The sequence below is a fragment of the Sesamum indicum genome, linkage group LG4 (assembly GCF_000512975.1).
Source record: "Sesamum indicum cultivar Zhongzhi No. 13 linkage group LG4, S_indicum_v1.0, whole genome shotgun sequence".
Taxonomy (NCBI): Eukaryota; Viridiplantae; Streptophyta; class Magnoliopsida; order Lamiales; family Pedaliaceae; genus Sesamum; species Sesamum indicum.
The window spans coordinates 15966932-15982867 of record NC_026148.1 but is presented as its reverse complement, the minus strand read 5'-3'; the positions used below and the strand labels follow the sequence as shown (position 1 = coordinate 15982867).

General features: G+C 34.6%; 3 protein-coding genes across 7 annotated transcripts in view; 1 reads left to right on the top strand and 2 right to left on the bottom strand.

The window, feature by feature from the left end:
* On the bottom strand, window positions 1107-7473 carry LOC105161183 (GPI mannosyltransferase 1-like). 4 transcript variants are annotated; one of them, XM_020693403.1, is made up of 9 exons: window positions 7237-7473; window positions 6697-6793; window positions 6396-6478; window positions 6161-6240; window positions 4272-4608; window positions 3347-3529; window positions 1880-2427; window positions 1463-1778; window positions 1107-1337 (listed from the first exon to the last, which is right to left on the bottom strand). In XM_020693403.1, exons 5-8 carry the CDS (start codon window positions 4540-4542, stop codon window positions 1464-1466), a joined length of 1317 nt encoding a protein of 438 aa, XP_020549062.1. In that variant the 5' UTR covers window positions 4543-4608; window positions 6161-6240; window positions 6396-6478; window positions 6697-6793; window positions 7237-7473; the 3' UTR covers window positions 1107-1337; window position 1463. The 4 variants fall into 4 exon arrangements, with proteins under 4 accessions (XP_020549062.1, XP_011077096.1, XP_011077095.1 ...); XM_011078794.2 differs by having other exon boundaries at window positions 1107-1778; window positions 4272-4687; XM_011078793.2 differs by having other exon boundaries at window positions 1107-1778.
* On the top strand, window positions 9005-15262 carry LOC105161181 (beta-hexosaminidase 3). Of its 2 annotated transcripts, none has more exons than XM_011078791.2 (15): window positions 9005-9478; window positions 9902-10246; window positions 10642-10716; window positions 11009-11044; window positions 11136-11247; window positions 11399-11469; window positions 11919-12049; window positions 12146-12211; window positions 12801-12901; window positions 12993-13052; window positions 13576-13609; window positions 13765-13863; window positions 13940-13999; window positions 14344-14594; window positions 14946-15262. In XM_011078791.2, the coding sequence occupies exons 2-15, from the start codon at window positions 9911-9913 to the stop codon at window positions 15110-15112; spliced, it is 1599 nt and encodes a 532-aa protein (XP_011077093.1). In that variant the 5' UTR covers window positions 9005-9478; window positions 9902-9910; the 3' UTR covers window positions 15113-15262. The 2 variants fall into 2 exon arrangements, with proteins under 2 accessions (XP_011077093.1, XP_011077094.1); XM_011078792.2 differs by lacking the exon at window positions 9005-9478 and adding an exon at window positions 9552-9651.
* Window positions 15776-15936, bottom strand: part of LOC105161180 (endoglucanase 12) — a gene marked incomplete in the record, with an annotated part of 6011 nt that continues 5850 nt past the window's right edge. Inside the window, 1 exon segment of the mRNA XM_011078790.2 lies at window positions 15776-15932. Within this exon segment, the coding sequence (XP_011077092.1) occupies window positions 15825-15932 (108 nt within the window).

The window sequence follows — 15936 nt, the reverse complement described above, 5'->3', positions numbered from 1 at the left end:
TTAAATTTATATTTATTTAGAAAAAATTATGTCTAAAATTAGTATGTGTATATATTAAGTTCTACGTTCAAGCTAGGGGTGTGCAGAATTCTATTAACCAGCCGATATTTAACCAAATCAATAATTTTATAAAGGAAACAAAATTATTTTTTTCCTCTAGTTCAGTGAAAATTAATTTTTTTTATTTTATAAAATATTTTGATAATTTTTTGTAAATAAATATTTAATATAATGCATATGAATTTTAATATTACAATTTCAATCCATTACGACAAATGAATTTATTCCCTATATATTAGAGTTATTAATCAATATCTCATATTTTGATTTTAGCTGATATTAAAACATGGTATTATAGTTTATATGTATTATTTGGATATTGAGTATTGTACTATGAAATTTGAATTCAAATTTGTATTTTGATTTTGGATAAATGAATGGATTGTTATTGTGTTTTTTCGATTTGCAAGTTTGAGTTGAATTTCTAAATATTTTATTCATTATACATTTTATTTTTAGATTTTGATATTTTTGTATAGGTATTTTTGAACAAATTGAAAAAATACGAAAATTATTTATATACATTTATTTTTTCAAAAAACTGATTTTTTTCGGTCAAAAAAAAAAAAAACAAAGAACTCATGCTCGATTCGGTTAACCGAAGTGAACATCCCTACTTCAAACTTAGGATATGAATCCAATTTGTATTTATTTTAAATACATCAAATTTTTTTGATTAAATTTTATATCATAAAAAAAAATCATATCACTAATTATTTATTTTTATTTAAAAATTTATTTTTCAATCACTAACTGTGGTTATTGAGACAATGAAATTATGCATGTATACCCGATTATGAACATATTTTTGTTTGGAGTGTGACATGTAAGTGGTATAAGATCTTAGTATTTATAGAGGGTGCTATATTGAGGAGTTGAGATATAAGCGGGGATGGATTTTGGGTCCAAAGTGGGGTGGAGCTACTCTCGCGTCTCACTAAACTTAAACAATGTTGAGTATCCATTCTAAGCAAACTCACCCAATTGCTATTCCTAATTATATAAATGGTGGGGTGGGGTGGGGTGGGGTGGGTCTCTCATCTAACTAAACTTAAACAATGCTGCATATCAATTCCACTGTTTGCAGGTTGCAAATGTATGTTCCCATTGTTTTACCTGACAAAAATGACACCAAAGCTAATTCATTCACCCCTTATAAACACAGTACATATTTGGCACCAAGCCAGCCCTTCTCACTGAGGCGTCAGCCAGCCCCTCTGCCAGGTCCCTCATTGTAATCATATACTTTCTAAAAAGATATCACTTAAATTGTATACTTTTATGATATCAATCAAACACTATTAAAAAGAAGATCTAAACAGGCATTAATATTGGTGATACTGTTCCAAAGTTCCAAAAAAATAACCTTCAAAAATGTTGCGCTGTTCACTAAAAGCGAGACGTCACCTTTCATAGCCTTGCTTGAGTTTGCCTCCCTGCTTCAACTGTTGGAACAGAGGACTGTATAGATGGCTACAAATAGTATTCATAATAACAAAAGTATTGGCTGCCAAGAACAGTAAACTTGCTACCCAGAGTTGGAAGAAGACATTCTTTCCTCGGAATTCGAGTAAGTAAGCCCACGCTAACCAATTGGTTTGAGCTGCAATCCACAAAATGATGCAGGCTAGGCCTTTCCAGACAAGCTTTATATTGCTCCATGGCAATATTAGAGGCAACAGACAAAAGAACCAGACAAAGTATTGTGCTGTTATGACCTGCACATGAAGATAAGCACTGACTGATGCTGCCATAAATTGCCTAAAACTGATAATACTTCGGCAAGGAAAAGAGTGAAATATGATATATTTTCACTTACCTTATTAAATGCCACGAATGCCAGTGTCTGCAGAAATAAACAGAATGGCAAGTCAAGGGCGAAGCGGGAAATCAGAACTAGTTGGACAATGAACTGAGGCAGAAAGGAGATGAGCTTCTCCAGGATGGAAAACTCATGCTCATAGTGGAGATATATGTGGTAGAAATATATGGAAAAATTGTGACGCGGATCTGTACGGGTAAGATGGTATAGCAAAGCCTCGTGCAAGAAATCCCATCCATATAAATGGAAAGACAATCCTGTCAAGACGAAGAAAGTGGATGCAGAAATAATCCCGAACATGACTCTTCTCCAAGTGATCATGTTTATGCAGAAGTTCCAAATGTACTGTGTAGTAGAAGTTTTTGAGCTGCTAGTAGCTGAGGATGGTTTTAACGTTCTAGAGCTCCATTCAACAAGCACAGGCTTCTTACCAGGTTGAAAATGCCGAGGATCAAGAAGTAAGACAATGGGCAGTGCATATATTATTGGATATATTCTCATGTGAACAACAAGTCCATACCAAAATGCAGCCTGCAACACATGCCCTGTTTGGTCCAGAATTGGAGAACACGGATTATGATCAATATCTTAACAATAGTTTGTACATATAGGATATATACATAGAGACACACATTCGCATATACATATACATATATATATATATGAATGTGTATGCACATGTATGTATATATACGCAAATGTGTACAAGTGGGTGTATTGTAGGTAGATTAGTAAGATCTGTGGCGCTTAACTGCAAATGCAAACACAAATGGTAAAATCAGGGAGCACCGTCAATCATTTTTAAGATTCAGACATAAACTTTAGTTGTATTTGAATCCCTCATGTTGATGGATCTCCATCGATATGCCATGCTTGTAAAGCATCCATTTCATTAACACATCAAGATAGTCGACTTTCTAATCACAAATGCACAAGTATATTGGTGCAGTATGAAGCCTGAATAATTTTTGTGATTTTACCCTTTCAATCGCTCATTTACAAAATTTCCATTTTAAACTTGTTATTAATCACTCTAGGAAGATGCTTCTCCTCTTAAACCCTGCTTGAGTGGGGTTGTCATGGTGCTCCAGTCAGTATATATTTTGTACATATTAACTCCATTTGAACTATGATTGTGTTTTTAACAATTGTACATTACCATAAAGATAAGCACTTGTCTAGACACATGAAACAAAAATCACTGATTGGTATTTGGTAAGGAAGGCAGGATAATTTCCTTAAACACATATTTTACGCATTCAATGCAGGATTTTCTTTCATAACTATTACCTCAGAAAATCTAAAATTCCATAAACCTTTTTATGCACTAGGTTAGCTTATAAGTTTCTATTGATAACCACATTCTCAACACGCGGCTAAAGAAACAAAATGATCCACATTAATAAGACAACATTTGCAAGGAAAACTACATGAAGAAATAATTCAAAGGTATAAAAGTTGTACCATTCATCAGACACGTTAAGATCCACAAAATCATGGAGCAGATAATGGGCTCACAGTTCCCACGCGTTCCAATGGTGAACGTAAATGGGTTAAAAAGCCATACCATCGTAGAATAGGTGCATAATTTCTCAGGAACGCCACGTAACTTCAGAATTCTTTGGATAAGCAACCCCACAAGTAAATCTGTCATGACAATTTTTAAAGTATGATATATCATTATCAGATCTTCTTTGAAAATTAATATACTCTCGAACACATATGCAAGCGATTCACAACTCAACACATATGTTAATGTGCTATCTTCCCTGAGTTTGGAATCCTACAACATTTCACAGTGAAGGAAAACTTTCCAGGTTTTCCTTTCCCGAGCACCTACACCCTAAAAACTGTAGAAGGACTGACTTAATTTCAATGAGGTACTATCTTCCTTTTTTATCTTCTTACGTTTGCTGAAAGAGGAACATATTATCGACAAACTTGTTTGTCAACTAAAATTTTGGAGTTTGAATACTGAAAATTAAACTAAACACTATAACACAAATAAACATAAACCAAGTTAAGAGCCAAAACTAGACCACAAATTGTAGAATCTACTGAAACAAATATTAAATTGATGTACATACTACACCAATTAAGTCTAGATAAGAGTGCTTCATGTTTAGTTATCACTATGTTCTGCGGAGCAACAAATCAAGATAGAATCAACATCAAACCAAAAAGAGCTTTGTTAGATATTTATTAATATAAGCATTAAGAATCAAACACTTAATGCTTACCAATTTAGTACTAAACATGTTTTGTTCTTTTTGTTAATTTACCTTGGTTTGGCATTCCACATAATAAAAGATAAGCAAAAAATTTTCTATCTAACATGGTTCAAAAGCCATTTTGAAACATACTTTTTCCATTAATTAACATAACATACCTGATGCGGAAAAGAGAAATTTTCCCCATGTTTGATGGAGGAATGAATTAGGCATCAGAAGAAAGGCTATCAGTGGTGAATAGCGATATGTTGATCTTTCATAAGGTGATTTTCCAGATGCCATTAAGGTTGCAGCATCAGAAAAGACAAAATAGTCTACGTCCGTGTATCTAACCTCCATATTAGCATCTTGCCACTCCCCATATATAATTAAAAAGACACGAAAGAGTGCTGAAAAAATAAACAGAGATTGGAAACTTATTCCCAGCATTGCTAATATTTGGAGCCAATTAACAGCGAGCTTGAGTCATAGCAGGCACAGCTTCAATGCAACATCCTAAACAGTTGAAATAGAAATACAGTAGTGAGCATTCCATTGTCCATCTGCTATGCGAAGAGGATGTATTACAACACAGCTGCAAAAGAGTACGGGATCCAAAAAACTCTATTGTCAAGAAAGCTACTATGAGGATATAAAAACTGCTACAACATAAGTTACATTCACATAAAAATAGCACCAAGAAACCCTCTTTTTTTGCCTAAGAATTAGGTAGAGACAATGTAGAATCATGTCTTGAAATCAATTTAAGCATTTGAGAGTAGTACTTCTGCTTTCTGAAGACACTAAAGTAGGCACATAAACCGCCAAAAATAACATCAGAACACCATCTCCAAAAGTTCAAAAATGTCTGAGGTCAATGCCAAATAGGGATGTCATTTGGCTTATTTATGTTTAGTCTTACGGTTTTTTCCAATTTATGTCTTAAAATTATCTATCGAATTACCTGCCCCCTCCCCTCAATCCTCCCCACCCCTCGCGGCCATGCCCCCAAAAATCCAACACACTTCTGACTTGCAAGCATCACGACTGACAACTGGGCCTCAAAAGAAAATTCTATTGTTTGCTCGTTCTTATAGAAAAGTAAGCAAATCATTGCCATCACAATGGCCAAGCTCCTTTTGGATGAAATGGATGACCGTAATGAATGGTTGTCAGGGAGTTTGACTTTTGATAGTGATGAAGAGAATGCTACAGTATTCGAGAATGATGACTTGACTTGGGGTGATGTTGCACGAGCTGCCGGGGTTGATGAAGATGCTTATAGTTTGCAATCTCAATCTACAATAGAACCAGGGGACACATCGAATGCGTCTTCTCCAAAAGCTAGCAAAAAATCCTCTTCATCTAAATATAGTGGACGCCGTCTAAATCTTATTGATAAAAAAGAAGAGGAGGAAGAAGAAAACTTCGATGTTTCTAATGAAGAGGAGGCTGAGTATAGATCTGACGAAAATGCAGATGATGGAAATGAAAGTGAAGAATCTAATCTAGTAGAATCAAATGATTAGATTAGGCTTATTTGTTTTTTGATAAAATATTTAGGATTTATTTGAATCTTTAGGACTTTTGCGATCCTTCAATGGTTCAACATTGGTCGTTTTAATTATATGAAGTTATTATGTTGAATTTGTTATTTTATATGTCTTATTTAACTCCTTATACATTAATCTAGTCAAAGTAATACTAATTACATAAATATATAGATTATTTCTTATATTCGCGCCATGGCGCGCGCTGCGCCGTGCACCACGGCTCCAGGAGCCCTTGGCGCCATTGTGCGCCATTGACTACTATGAGAGCAGTAAACATAAAAAATAACCACTGCTGCTGTAAAGAATCTGATTTCACTTTGATTACTTGTCCGAATAAAAATCAGAGGTTCCCTCAGTAAATCAGAAGTAACTCAGCCCTTTTAGTACAAATCTTCTTGCAATTGTTGGGATTTGGAATTGGAGAGAGAGTAAGAAATATCAAATAAGAATAATAAGGATTAAATATAGCAACAAAAGTTACTTGTCCTGAAATATTGAGAGAGTCAAGCTCCAACCTGGTGGTGGGAAGTGTGTTCACAGTTGTTCCTCAATCACTACTCTCTTCTCCTGATTTTGAGCTTCCCCAAGAACCACTCTAAGAACATAAGTGAAATGGCTTTTATCACTTTATTGCCGCAGAGAAGAAAAAAAAAAATTCTTTCTTCCAAAAATAAAATCAAGAATTCAAGAGAGCTCCAAAAGCACTTAAAAGATAAGCTAAAAGCTCATAATTTCAGCAGCAGAAGTTACTTAGAAAAGGTTTTTCTCTCTTCTAGGAATCTCATGGTCAATAAGGGAAACATTCTCGTGGTGCTGCAGGCCTCTGTATAAAGCTGCACAAAATCACAAGGCAAAATATTTGAGGATCAGAGGGGATAAAATAAATAAAAAGAATTGAGAAAACTTTGAATTCAGACACACCCTTGTAAAAAGAGAGGAAGGAACCTAATCTCCCTTTATATGTTTTTTTTTCTTTTTGTCCTTAGCAGTTATGGAGTCAATAGAAATCATGGAAGCAAGTCCGGGTTTTTCCTTATTTGAAACTCCATACCATTCATATCCTTTGTTTTGTCTCATCATTGTACTGATCTTCAATCCTTGCAGAAATATAGCGTCTTCCAGCTCTCCAAGATCGAAAGCAGATCGCTCTTGATAACAAAACAGCATGAGAAAAGAAAAACCCATGTCAGAAATTAATCCAGAAAGAAGAATGAAAACACCAACGGAGAAAAATGAAATCTTTGCTTTATTTAATGATGATCTCCCTCCCTCCCTCTTCAGAACATGGTATGCCAACATCTCAACCAAGAAATCGAAATAAAAAAAAAGAACTCTTGAAAAATTCCTTGCTGTATATATTAAAGGACCATTTCAAAAGACAGAAAGTCCACTTTCTCTGGGGCAAAAACTCAAACAGGAAGAGCATTTACCAATTCATCTCTCTTCTGCTGATTTTGTAATAGGAGAAAACCAAATATACACATCACATCCATATCTGGACGAAATGCATTTACAAGAGGAACTAGCGCTCTGAAACATCAGAAAAGCGAAGGGGCTAAACATTAGATACCATTCAGCAAACCCATCTTACCTTTTTGCTTCAAAAAATCATCACAGCCTCACACATCGACGCAGATTAAGGTTTAGGGTTAAAAAGCACAAGTATAACAGGGAAATTCCTCTGGATCTTTTTGCTTCAAGCTACCACCCGACGATGTGTTCAACGGCCTGTTGCTCAGCTTCACCAATGAAAAAAATAGGAAATCCGGTGGCCCGTCCCTCAAAACTAGACTCTTGCTCGGGGTTCCGGTGAAGTGAGGGGAAGGAAAGGGAGGAGGAGTTATTTAATTTTTTATTAATAAATAAAAAAATTATATTAATATAATTATTCTAAATATATTAATAAAAATAAATCACGACTCGTCATTAAAAATAAATTTTTTGAGCATTTTTTTTTATACAACTTTTGTTTAGTTTTTTTTTTTTAATTTTATTTAATTAATTTATTTTATAAGTTAATTATTTAAGATTAATTTTTTAACAACCAATCAAAATTAAAAAAATTATAATATTAAAATTATATTAATTTTATAAATTACAATTAAGTAACAAATATAATAGTGTATATTTTTTGTATAATTAAAAAAAATACAATAAAATATACAATAGACGTAATTGTGGAATGGGTGGACATTACATTTGTCTTCTTAATTGTATACTTCATTGTATTTTTTTCAATTGTACAAAAAAATATACACTATTATATTTGTCTACTTAATTATAATTTTGATATTATGATTTTTTGGATTTTAATAGATTGTTAAAAAAATTAATTTTATATAATTAACTTATAAAAAAAAATTAATTAAAAAAAATTAAAAAAATATATATTGTTGAATCTAGTTCCGCAACAACATTTAATCGATTCGGTGGTGATGAAGATGAGGCGCAAAAGGAGCCAGTACAAAATGTGGGCAAGGAAATAAGAAGATCTAGGCGTCAACGCAACAGACGCAATTGTGGAACAGGTGGACATTTCTTACATTAGAAATTGTATACTTCATTGTATTTTTTCAACAAAAATTAATTAAAAAATAAATAAAATGGTTGAAGTTGTGATATTTTACAATTGTACAAAAAAAATACTCTATTATATTTGTACCATTTTATTTTTTTACCGTAACTTATGAGAGATCGTACTAATTTACCGTAACTTTTACGATTTACTACTCCCTACGTCAATAATGAAATTTGTCATTATTTTTCTTTTGTTTTTAATGCGGAGGTATAAACAATTTAAAGGTATATATTTAGTAGGAATAGAACTTAACGTGCAAACTATTTTGACAAGATGGGAAATATTATGAAAATTTTGACAGACGACAAACACAAACAACCCAATACAACACTCAATTCTTTGATTACTTTGTGAAAATTTTTATTCAATTTTTCATTTTTGTTGGGGTAAATGACAAGAATTGGGTCTTCTTATTATGTAGGACTTAATTCCACTAACTCTATACTATTATAAAAAGAAAAAAAAAAGTGTTATAGATACAAAGTAACGATTTTAATGACATTGCACAATTTTTTTATGATTCCCAAAATGCCCTTTAATTCATCTTAAATGTCAATTAATATATTTTATTTTAAAATATGAAAAATTATTTATGCCATGACGGCGAGTTAAAGTTAAACTAATAAGTACAGTAGGGGCATAAAGGACATTTCAGCAAAAAGAGAAAGCAACTCCCCAGCTACAACGTAGTAAAGGCCCCCACCAAGACATAAAGGCGGGAGCCTTTTTGTTTAATAAAACAACTCTTTTGTTATTATTCCACCAAATTAAATGCCACAAACAAAGAGTAAAAGGCCACACACACACACTCACTCACTCACTCACATGGAGCAAAAGGGGAATCTTGAAATGAAAGACAGTGTCTCTTCTTTGTCCGTGTCTGTTTCTGCCCATCTGGGCACACACACCACATACACTCTATTATATGTATCTATATGTGTATATGTACACATGTAGATAGAGACTAGAGGCAACCTCTATGAACAATGTTAGAAAAAAAAAATCTAGTAAAGTAGCAGTTAGTTGAACCACAATTTGTTAGCATTATTCTGCCTCCAATCTTTGTACTATTTTTCACACTTTTTTGCTTCTTTTTTAATTCAGCCCACAAAAGCTTCTTGCTTTTGGATTGGACTGTGGGAGTTGAAGAAGATTCTTGGTTTCAAGAAAGCTGTATTAGATTAGAGCTTCCACATTGTATTAATATCATCATCTTCTTGGGAAAGGAAAGCAGTTGTGGGGACTCTCTTGATAGGTCTTTTTCTTCACTTTATCCTCTATTTAATGCTTCTTTTATATTGCTTTTCTTTATTTTATGAATTTGCTCTTTTGATCTTGGAGTTCTGGATGAGTTCTTCTGATATTGACTTTTTTATATGTGGGTTGGGATTAAACTGACAAAACCCATGATTGTTGTTGTAGTTACAGGTGATTTTTGTAGATGAGATGCATTAATAGTGAGAAACAATATGTTTTCATGGTCTTAATATGTAGTTTTTTGAATATCATGAATGGTGAATGTTCTTTATAAAAACAAACATTCTTAACCTTTTCAAATTGTAAGCGTTGAATATAGATTGGTATTTGATATAATCATTTGTTGTCAAAATCTGCTGAAATGATTAAGGTTCATGATTTATTTAAATGGCATTGATTTCATTACATATCTTTTTGCTAGGATATTGAGATGAGAAGAAGAACAGGGGTAGAGAGAATCGTTCTTTGCTTTTTTGTGTATCTTCTTGTGATATCAGCTGATGGTGCTGATATAAAGAAATTGAATCTATGGCCAATGCCAAAGTCAGTTAGCTACGGTCATGGAACTCTCTATCTTAGTAATGATTTTAAGCTGAACACCAAAGGGAGCAAGTTTTTTGATGCTTCTGGAATTCTGAAGGATGCATTCTTGAGGTCAATCGATGTTGTCAGAGCAACTCATGTGATTGAGGCCAATACTTCCAAGATTGATGCTTCCTTGGTGCTGAAAGGAATTCATATTGTTGTCTTTTCGCCATCTGATGAGGTACTCATAAGGCCGAGTCTTTTTTTTTTTTTTTAATCTAAATTGCTTTCTGTTTGTGAGCACGTATATGTTTTAGTTTTTATCATTCTTTTCTTGGATGTTGTATTTATAAGGCCACACCTCCGAGCTTCGTATTTTGGCTGAATTTGCCACTGCCAGATATGATGTTTTTGAGATTTTTCTCACTGAATTGGTTTTCCCTTTCCAAACTATATCTCTTTTAACTGTGAAGAGGTTGTGGGCTATGTAACTATATGAAATTATAAAACAAAAAGTTTAGACCCAGAATTTTTTCTATCTATATAGCAACTGGAAATTTAGGCCTTCTTAAGTTTCTATTTTGCACAATTCTAATGTCAAATTTATCTTCTAACTTCTATTTCTGTTTGATGCAGTTGCAACATGGTATTGACGAGTCGTACCACCTACATATCCCTGCCCAGGGAAATCCGCTTTACGCACATCTTGAGGTGGGTAACGCGAAGTTTCCTACTTAGTAGTAACTTAGACAACTCTATAGGTTTTTCCATGGTTGATAAAAAACATCCAATGATTATTTCTTCTCATGTATTTTAGTCTTAACTTGTAGTCATTGGCTAGTCAGATGCAGGCAGGTCTATGTTTTAGTAAATCCACATGTTTTAGGACTTTGGGAGCCTGCAGCACAGTCCAATTGACACTCAACTCATGATTTAGTTCATATTCTTGTGTCTGTTCACGTGCGTGTGACTTAATTTTAAAGCTATTCACATTTTTGTGCAGGCACAAACTGTTTATGGAGCTTTTCATGGGCTGCAGGTTTGATGTTTTCTCCCAAGAGCTAAAGGATAGCTTCTTTTGAGTTTGTGAACGTAAATAATGATTATGCTTCTTTTACCGTATCTGACAGACGTTCAGCCAAGTCTGCCATTTTGACATGAAGTCAAGAGGGATTATGGTCCATCAGGTTCCGTGGACCATTGTTGATCAGCCAAGGTTCTCATATCGTGGGCTTTTGATTGGTGTGATGCTTCTCTGATCCTTGCTTACTATATACTTTACTCAAACTCTTTCCTAGAGCCAGATCAAATGAAGTTACTATGTCAAAGTACCCTGTCAAATAAACATTCTCAGAATGTACAAGGATTCATATTACATTCGTTTATAGTGCAGATACCTCCAGGCATTATCAGCCTTTGCCAGTTATAAAGAAGGTCATTGATTCTATGACTTATGCCAAGCTGGTAAGCAATATGTTGCTTTTTCTTTCCCAGCATCACTAGGATTTATGGGGATGGAATTTGTTTTGATCTGAAAGAGGTTTTCGCATGACTTTATACTGACGTTTTATGCCATTAAAAGGCGAGAAGTAGTGGTCAAATAATTGGAAACATCTATAATTCTCACGGACAAACTTGAGTGTTGTTTTGTGGCACCTCATTCTTTCAATAGGGAACTTGCTATTTCGCTTTTTCTTTAGCATTTTTAAAAGCTGAATAAGTGAATTCTCTGTAGTAGATGCATAAATAGTTGGTGGTATGTTTTTGGCCAGTGAATTTTATTCTCCTAATGACGAGAAAGATGATAGATTACATGTGTTGTTAGACTCCCACGTATTCTGCTTTTCTACGGAAAATATGTTTTCTTGTGACAGTCACTTACTTTCGTGGGTTACTACTATGTCCTACTGCAGAATGTGCTGCATTGGCATATTGTGGATACGCAATCTTTCCCTCTTGAAATACCGTCGTATCCGAAGCTGTGGAATGGTGCATATTCCATGTCAGAACGGTATACAATTGCTGACGCTGTGGAGATTGTAAGGCAAGTGATGCAGCCTTTATATAATAATAGCTTATCTTTCATCTATTTACAAATGTATATGCATTTTGTTACTATTTGTGATTCCTGACATTTCAGCTATGCTAAGAAACGAGGAATCAATGTATTGGCTGAAATTGATGTTCCTGGACATGCTCAATCCTGGTACCTGCTTCAATTCCAAACTTCTGAGTGTTTTTTAACAGCTTTTCCTAGTTGACATGTCTATGCCTAAACAAGTTCTTGGGTCTATTTTGGTGCTCACATCGCATATATGTAGATCGATGTAACTAATATGAGATTAGCAGCCTTCCATGTTAACTTCTTGTAAAGGTCGTTAAGAAACTAAGTCCCTCAAAACATTTTAAACAATCAAAATTGAGAAAATAAAATGGGAAGACTGTCATGGGTTCAGCACTTTACCGACAAATATGCAAAGTACGAGATGTTAGGAAAAGGACACAAACATTTTACATGGTCCGGAGAAGACTTTTACATTCACTGTCGCTAACCATCGGTTATTTATACTAGGACGGCTTGTAAAATAGCGTAAACTTACAATTTTATCTCTGGCAAGTAAAGTCTACGCCAACTACCTTCACTTTGGTTTAGCAGAAGTATCGAATTTTATGGAATTGTAGAAATCAATCTACATCCTTAATGTAGGAATACCTACAGTTTTCATATCCTAAGTTTTTTCATTTTGATTAAGGGACTTCGAGTTAGCGACCTAATCCCAAAACTTTTGATTTAGGGGGGTAGGGTATCCTTCTTTGTGGCCTTCAGCAGATTGTAAGGAGCCACTTGACGTCAGCAACGAGTTCACGTTCAAATTAATAGACGGGATTCTTTCAGGTAGCATTTCTACTTTATGATAGAACTACTCGTCACTTGTTTTTGGGGAACATTATGATCAACTTATGTTTATCAAAATTTCGTTTTTCAGATTTCAGCAAGATCTTCAAGTATAAATTTATTCATCTGGGAGGCGACGAAGTGAATACTAGTAAGATTATAAGTTGTAAATGATGTCTATTTTTCAGTTCATCGTATTGTCATTTTAATCTGTTTCCTTTGAAGGTAAAAAAATGAGTCTGATACTTGTATTTCGAGATTTGAATTTATAGTAGATTAGTGGCGAGGATGCATTTTCCAACTAGACTGGAAGCAAACATTGGTGGAACTTTAAAAATGTGAAAAAGCTAAGAAAGAACCTTCCCCATTTCGCATGAAATTGTGTGCATGCTTTCATTAGCATTTTCTTGTTATACAGTTTGTTCTCTGTTAGCCCACAGTTCAGGCATTAATAACATGCAGCTGTTCATTAACTTAGTCGCATCCATCTCTTCAAATTGGACATGATCTTGCAAAAACAAGGCTCGAGAAACATTTTGTCAGCATCTGATTTGTAGTTTTAGTTTTTCAGCCTGCTGCTGCAAAACTATTTTCCTTTTGATTACGGTATTGTAGTGACATAGACAAGATAACGATATTGTAGTGACATGGACAAGTTATAATGCCTATTTCAGGTTGCTGGCAGTCGACTCCTCATGTGCGGACATGGTAAATATTGAAAAAAAACTGCTAAATTATCTCAAGACTCACTAGAACGACATCTTATATTCGTCCACACTCCTTTAATTTCCTGAAAATACTGGGTATAGGCAACTAAGTTTTGTTTCCCGAATGCTAACCTGGAAATCCTCTCTGATCTACAGGTTAAGGAGACATGGCATGGATGGTTCCAAGGCTTATCAGTATTTTGTGTTGCGAGCACAGAAGATAGCATTATCTCATGGATATGAAATCATAAACTGGTACGAGACTTTAAATGAATCGGGCTCATCTTTGTACCGTAGTTCATTTAGATAATTTGTTCAACAACGATTGTAGGGAAGAGACTTTCAACAACTTTGGCAGTAAGTTGAGCCGAAAAACTGTGGTTCATAATTGGTAAGTGCCAGTGTTACTTTACGAGACTAGTTATTGAGAGGTTAATTACAACAACCCTATCCACGAGTTAGTGTAATTACTGGTTATGCTTGTGCCTTTTTTGTGAAATTACAAGAACCTCCCGTCTGAGTTTCCATCATTTAAAATAATTACACCCGTATGTTTGTGAGAACATAACGTTTGCAGCCGATCGAACTTCTGAAACTATAGTAAGCTTGAAGAGGAGGGTTCGGAAATTCCAAAAGGGATACGGTGTAATAAGTAATTAGGCTAACTCCAAGGGGAATTATGTCTAGTATGAACTGCTCATGAGAATTATGTGCTTGTGGACTATGCGCCTGCAGGCTTGGTAGTGGTGTTGCTCAACAAGTGGTCAAGGCCGGGCTACGTTGCATCGTGAGCAACCAAGACAAGTGGTACTTGGATCATTTGGATGCCCTGTGGCAAGATTTCTACACAAACGAGCCGCTAACAAATATCACTGACCCCAGGCAACAAGCCTTGGTCCTTGGTGGAGAGGTCTGCGCGTGGGGCGAACACATCGATGCGTCTGATATCGAGCAGACGATATGGCCACGGGCCGCAGCAGCTGCAGGTACTCTTTTATACTGCAAATACATTGTAAGAATTGAAATAAAAGAGTTACAAAGTCCGAATGACACACAGAAGATGATTCTATTAGCCTATGTAGCAACACTCACCCCCCTCAATGGCAATGCCACCGTTGAATTGTGGCCGATCGGAGCTTTTAGCTCAGAGTCAAGTACTCGGTCGTTCAACCGGACGAGAAATTGTTGAGGAGGGGATTGCCGGAATTTATAGCAGCAAAGTGCATTGTTGCCAACAGTTATAGCTTTTTAAAAAATTCTGCATTCAAACCGCGTTTTAACTAATCCAAACAGCATTGTGCATAACGTTACGCTTGTTTCTCTTTTACTATTCATAGAGAGGCTATGGACGAGTTATGAGAAGCTTGCCAAGGATCCAGAGCAAGTCCGGGGCCGATTATCGTATTTTAGGTGTCTATTGAATCAAAGGGGCGTTGCTGCAGCTCCATTGGACGGACTTGGCCGAGCAGCGCCGGAGGAGCCGGGCTCTTGTTACTTGCAATAGTGACATACATGGTTTGCGAACGAAGTATTTGAACAAGACATTTTACCCTCCAATTGTAAATGCAACTGTTGGTGGTGATAAATCATAATAGTTTCAAATCACTACATTCACTGTCAGTTTTTTCAACGGTAATAATAATAACAAGTTATTATTTTAAGGGTAATAATAATACTAAGTTATTATTATTATTATTGTTGTCGTCGTTGTCGCTGCTGTTGTGTTCTTTTGTTCCGTTTTATATTGCATTTTGATGGAATGATTTGGATAAGATTTTAAATAACATATAAAAAAAAGGGTAAACTTGAGAATTAATATATTTTTTTTTGACGAAATTAATGATCTAGTAATGCGTCTGTATTTATCTATTTTAACAGTAGTTGTTAATTTAGGGTAATGATAGTTGCTGGTAATTATTAATTAGTCATACATATTTAATAATAATAATTAATATATTATAATCAAATATTTAAATTCATAATCTAATAATAATTTTTTTTAAAGCAACAAAATCAGGTGTAGCATGAAAAGAGTTTTGTAAAATAAATTAATATAGAAAACAATGGATATATTTTTCAATAAAAATTATTTGATTTTTATGAGGTTTTATTTCAAAAAATTCCAAGCTTTATAACAGCAGGATTAAAATTTTATAGAATTTGATTATAATAGTAAATGGTAAAATATTTTCATTATCGATTAAAAATTAAAATGTTTAAGGCCTCCACGGCGGCGGTGGCGGGGGGGGCGCCGGATACAAGGGCGGCACGTTGGTGAAAATTGTGTTCTTGTCAACTCCAATGCCGCCGCTGGAGGTGAGAGAGACC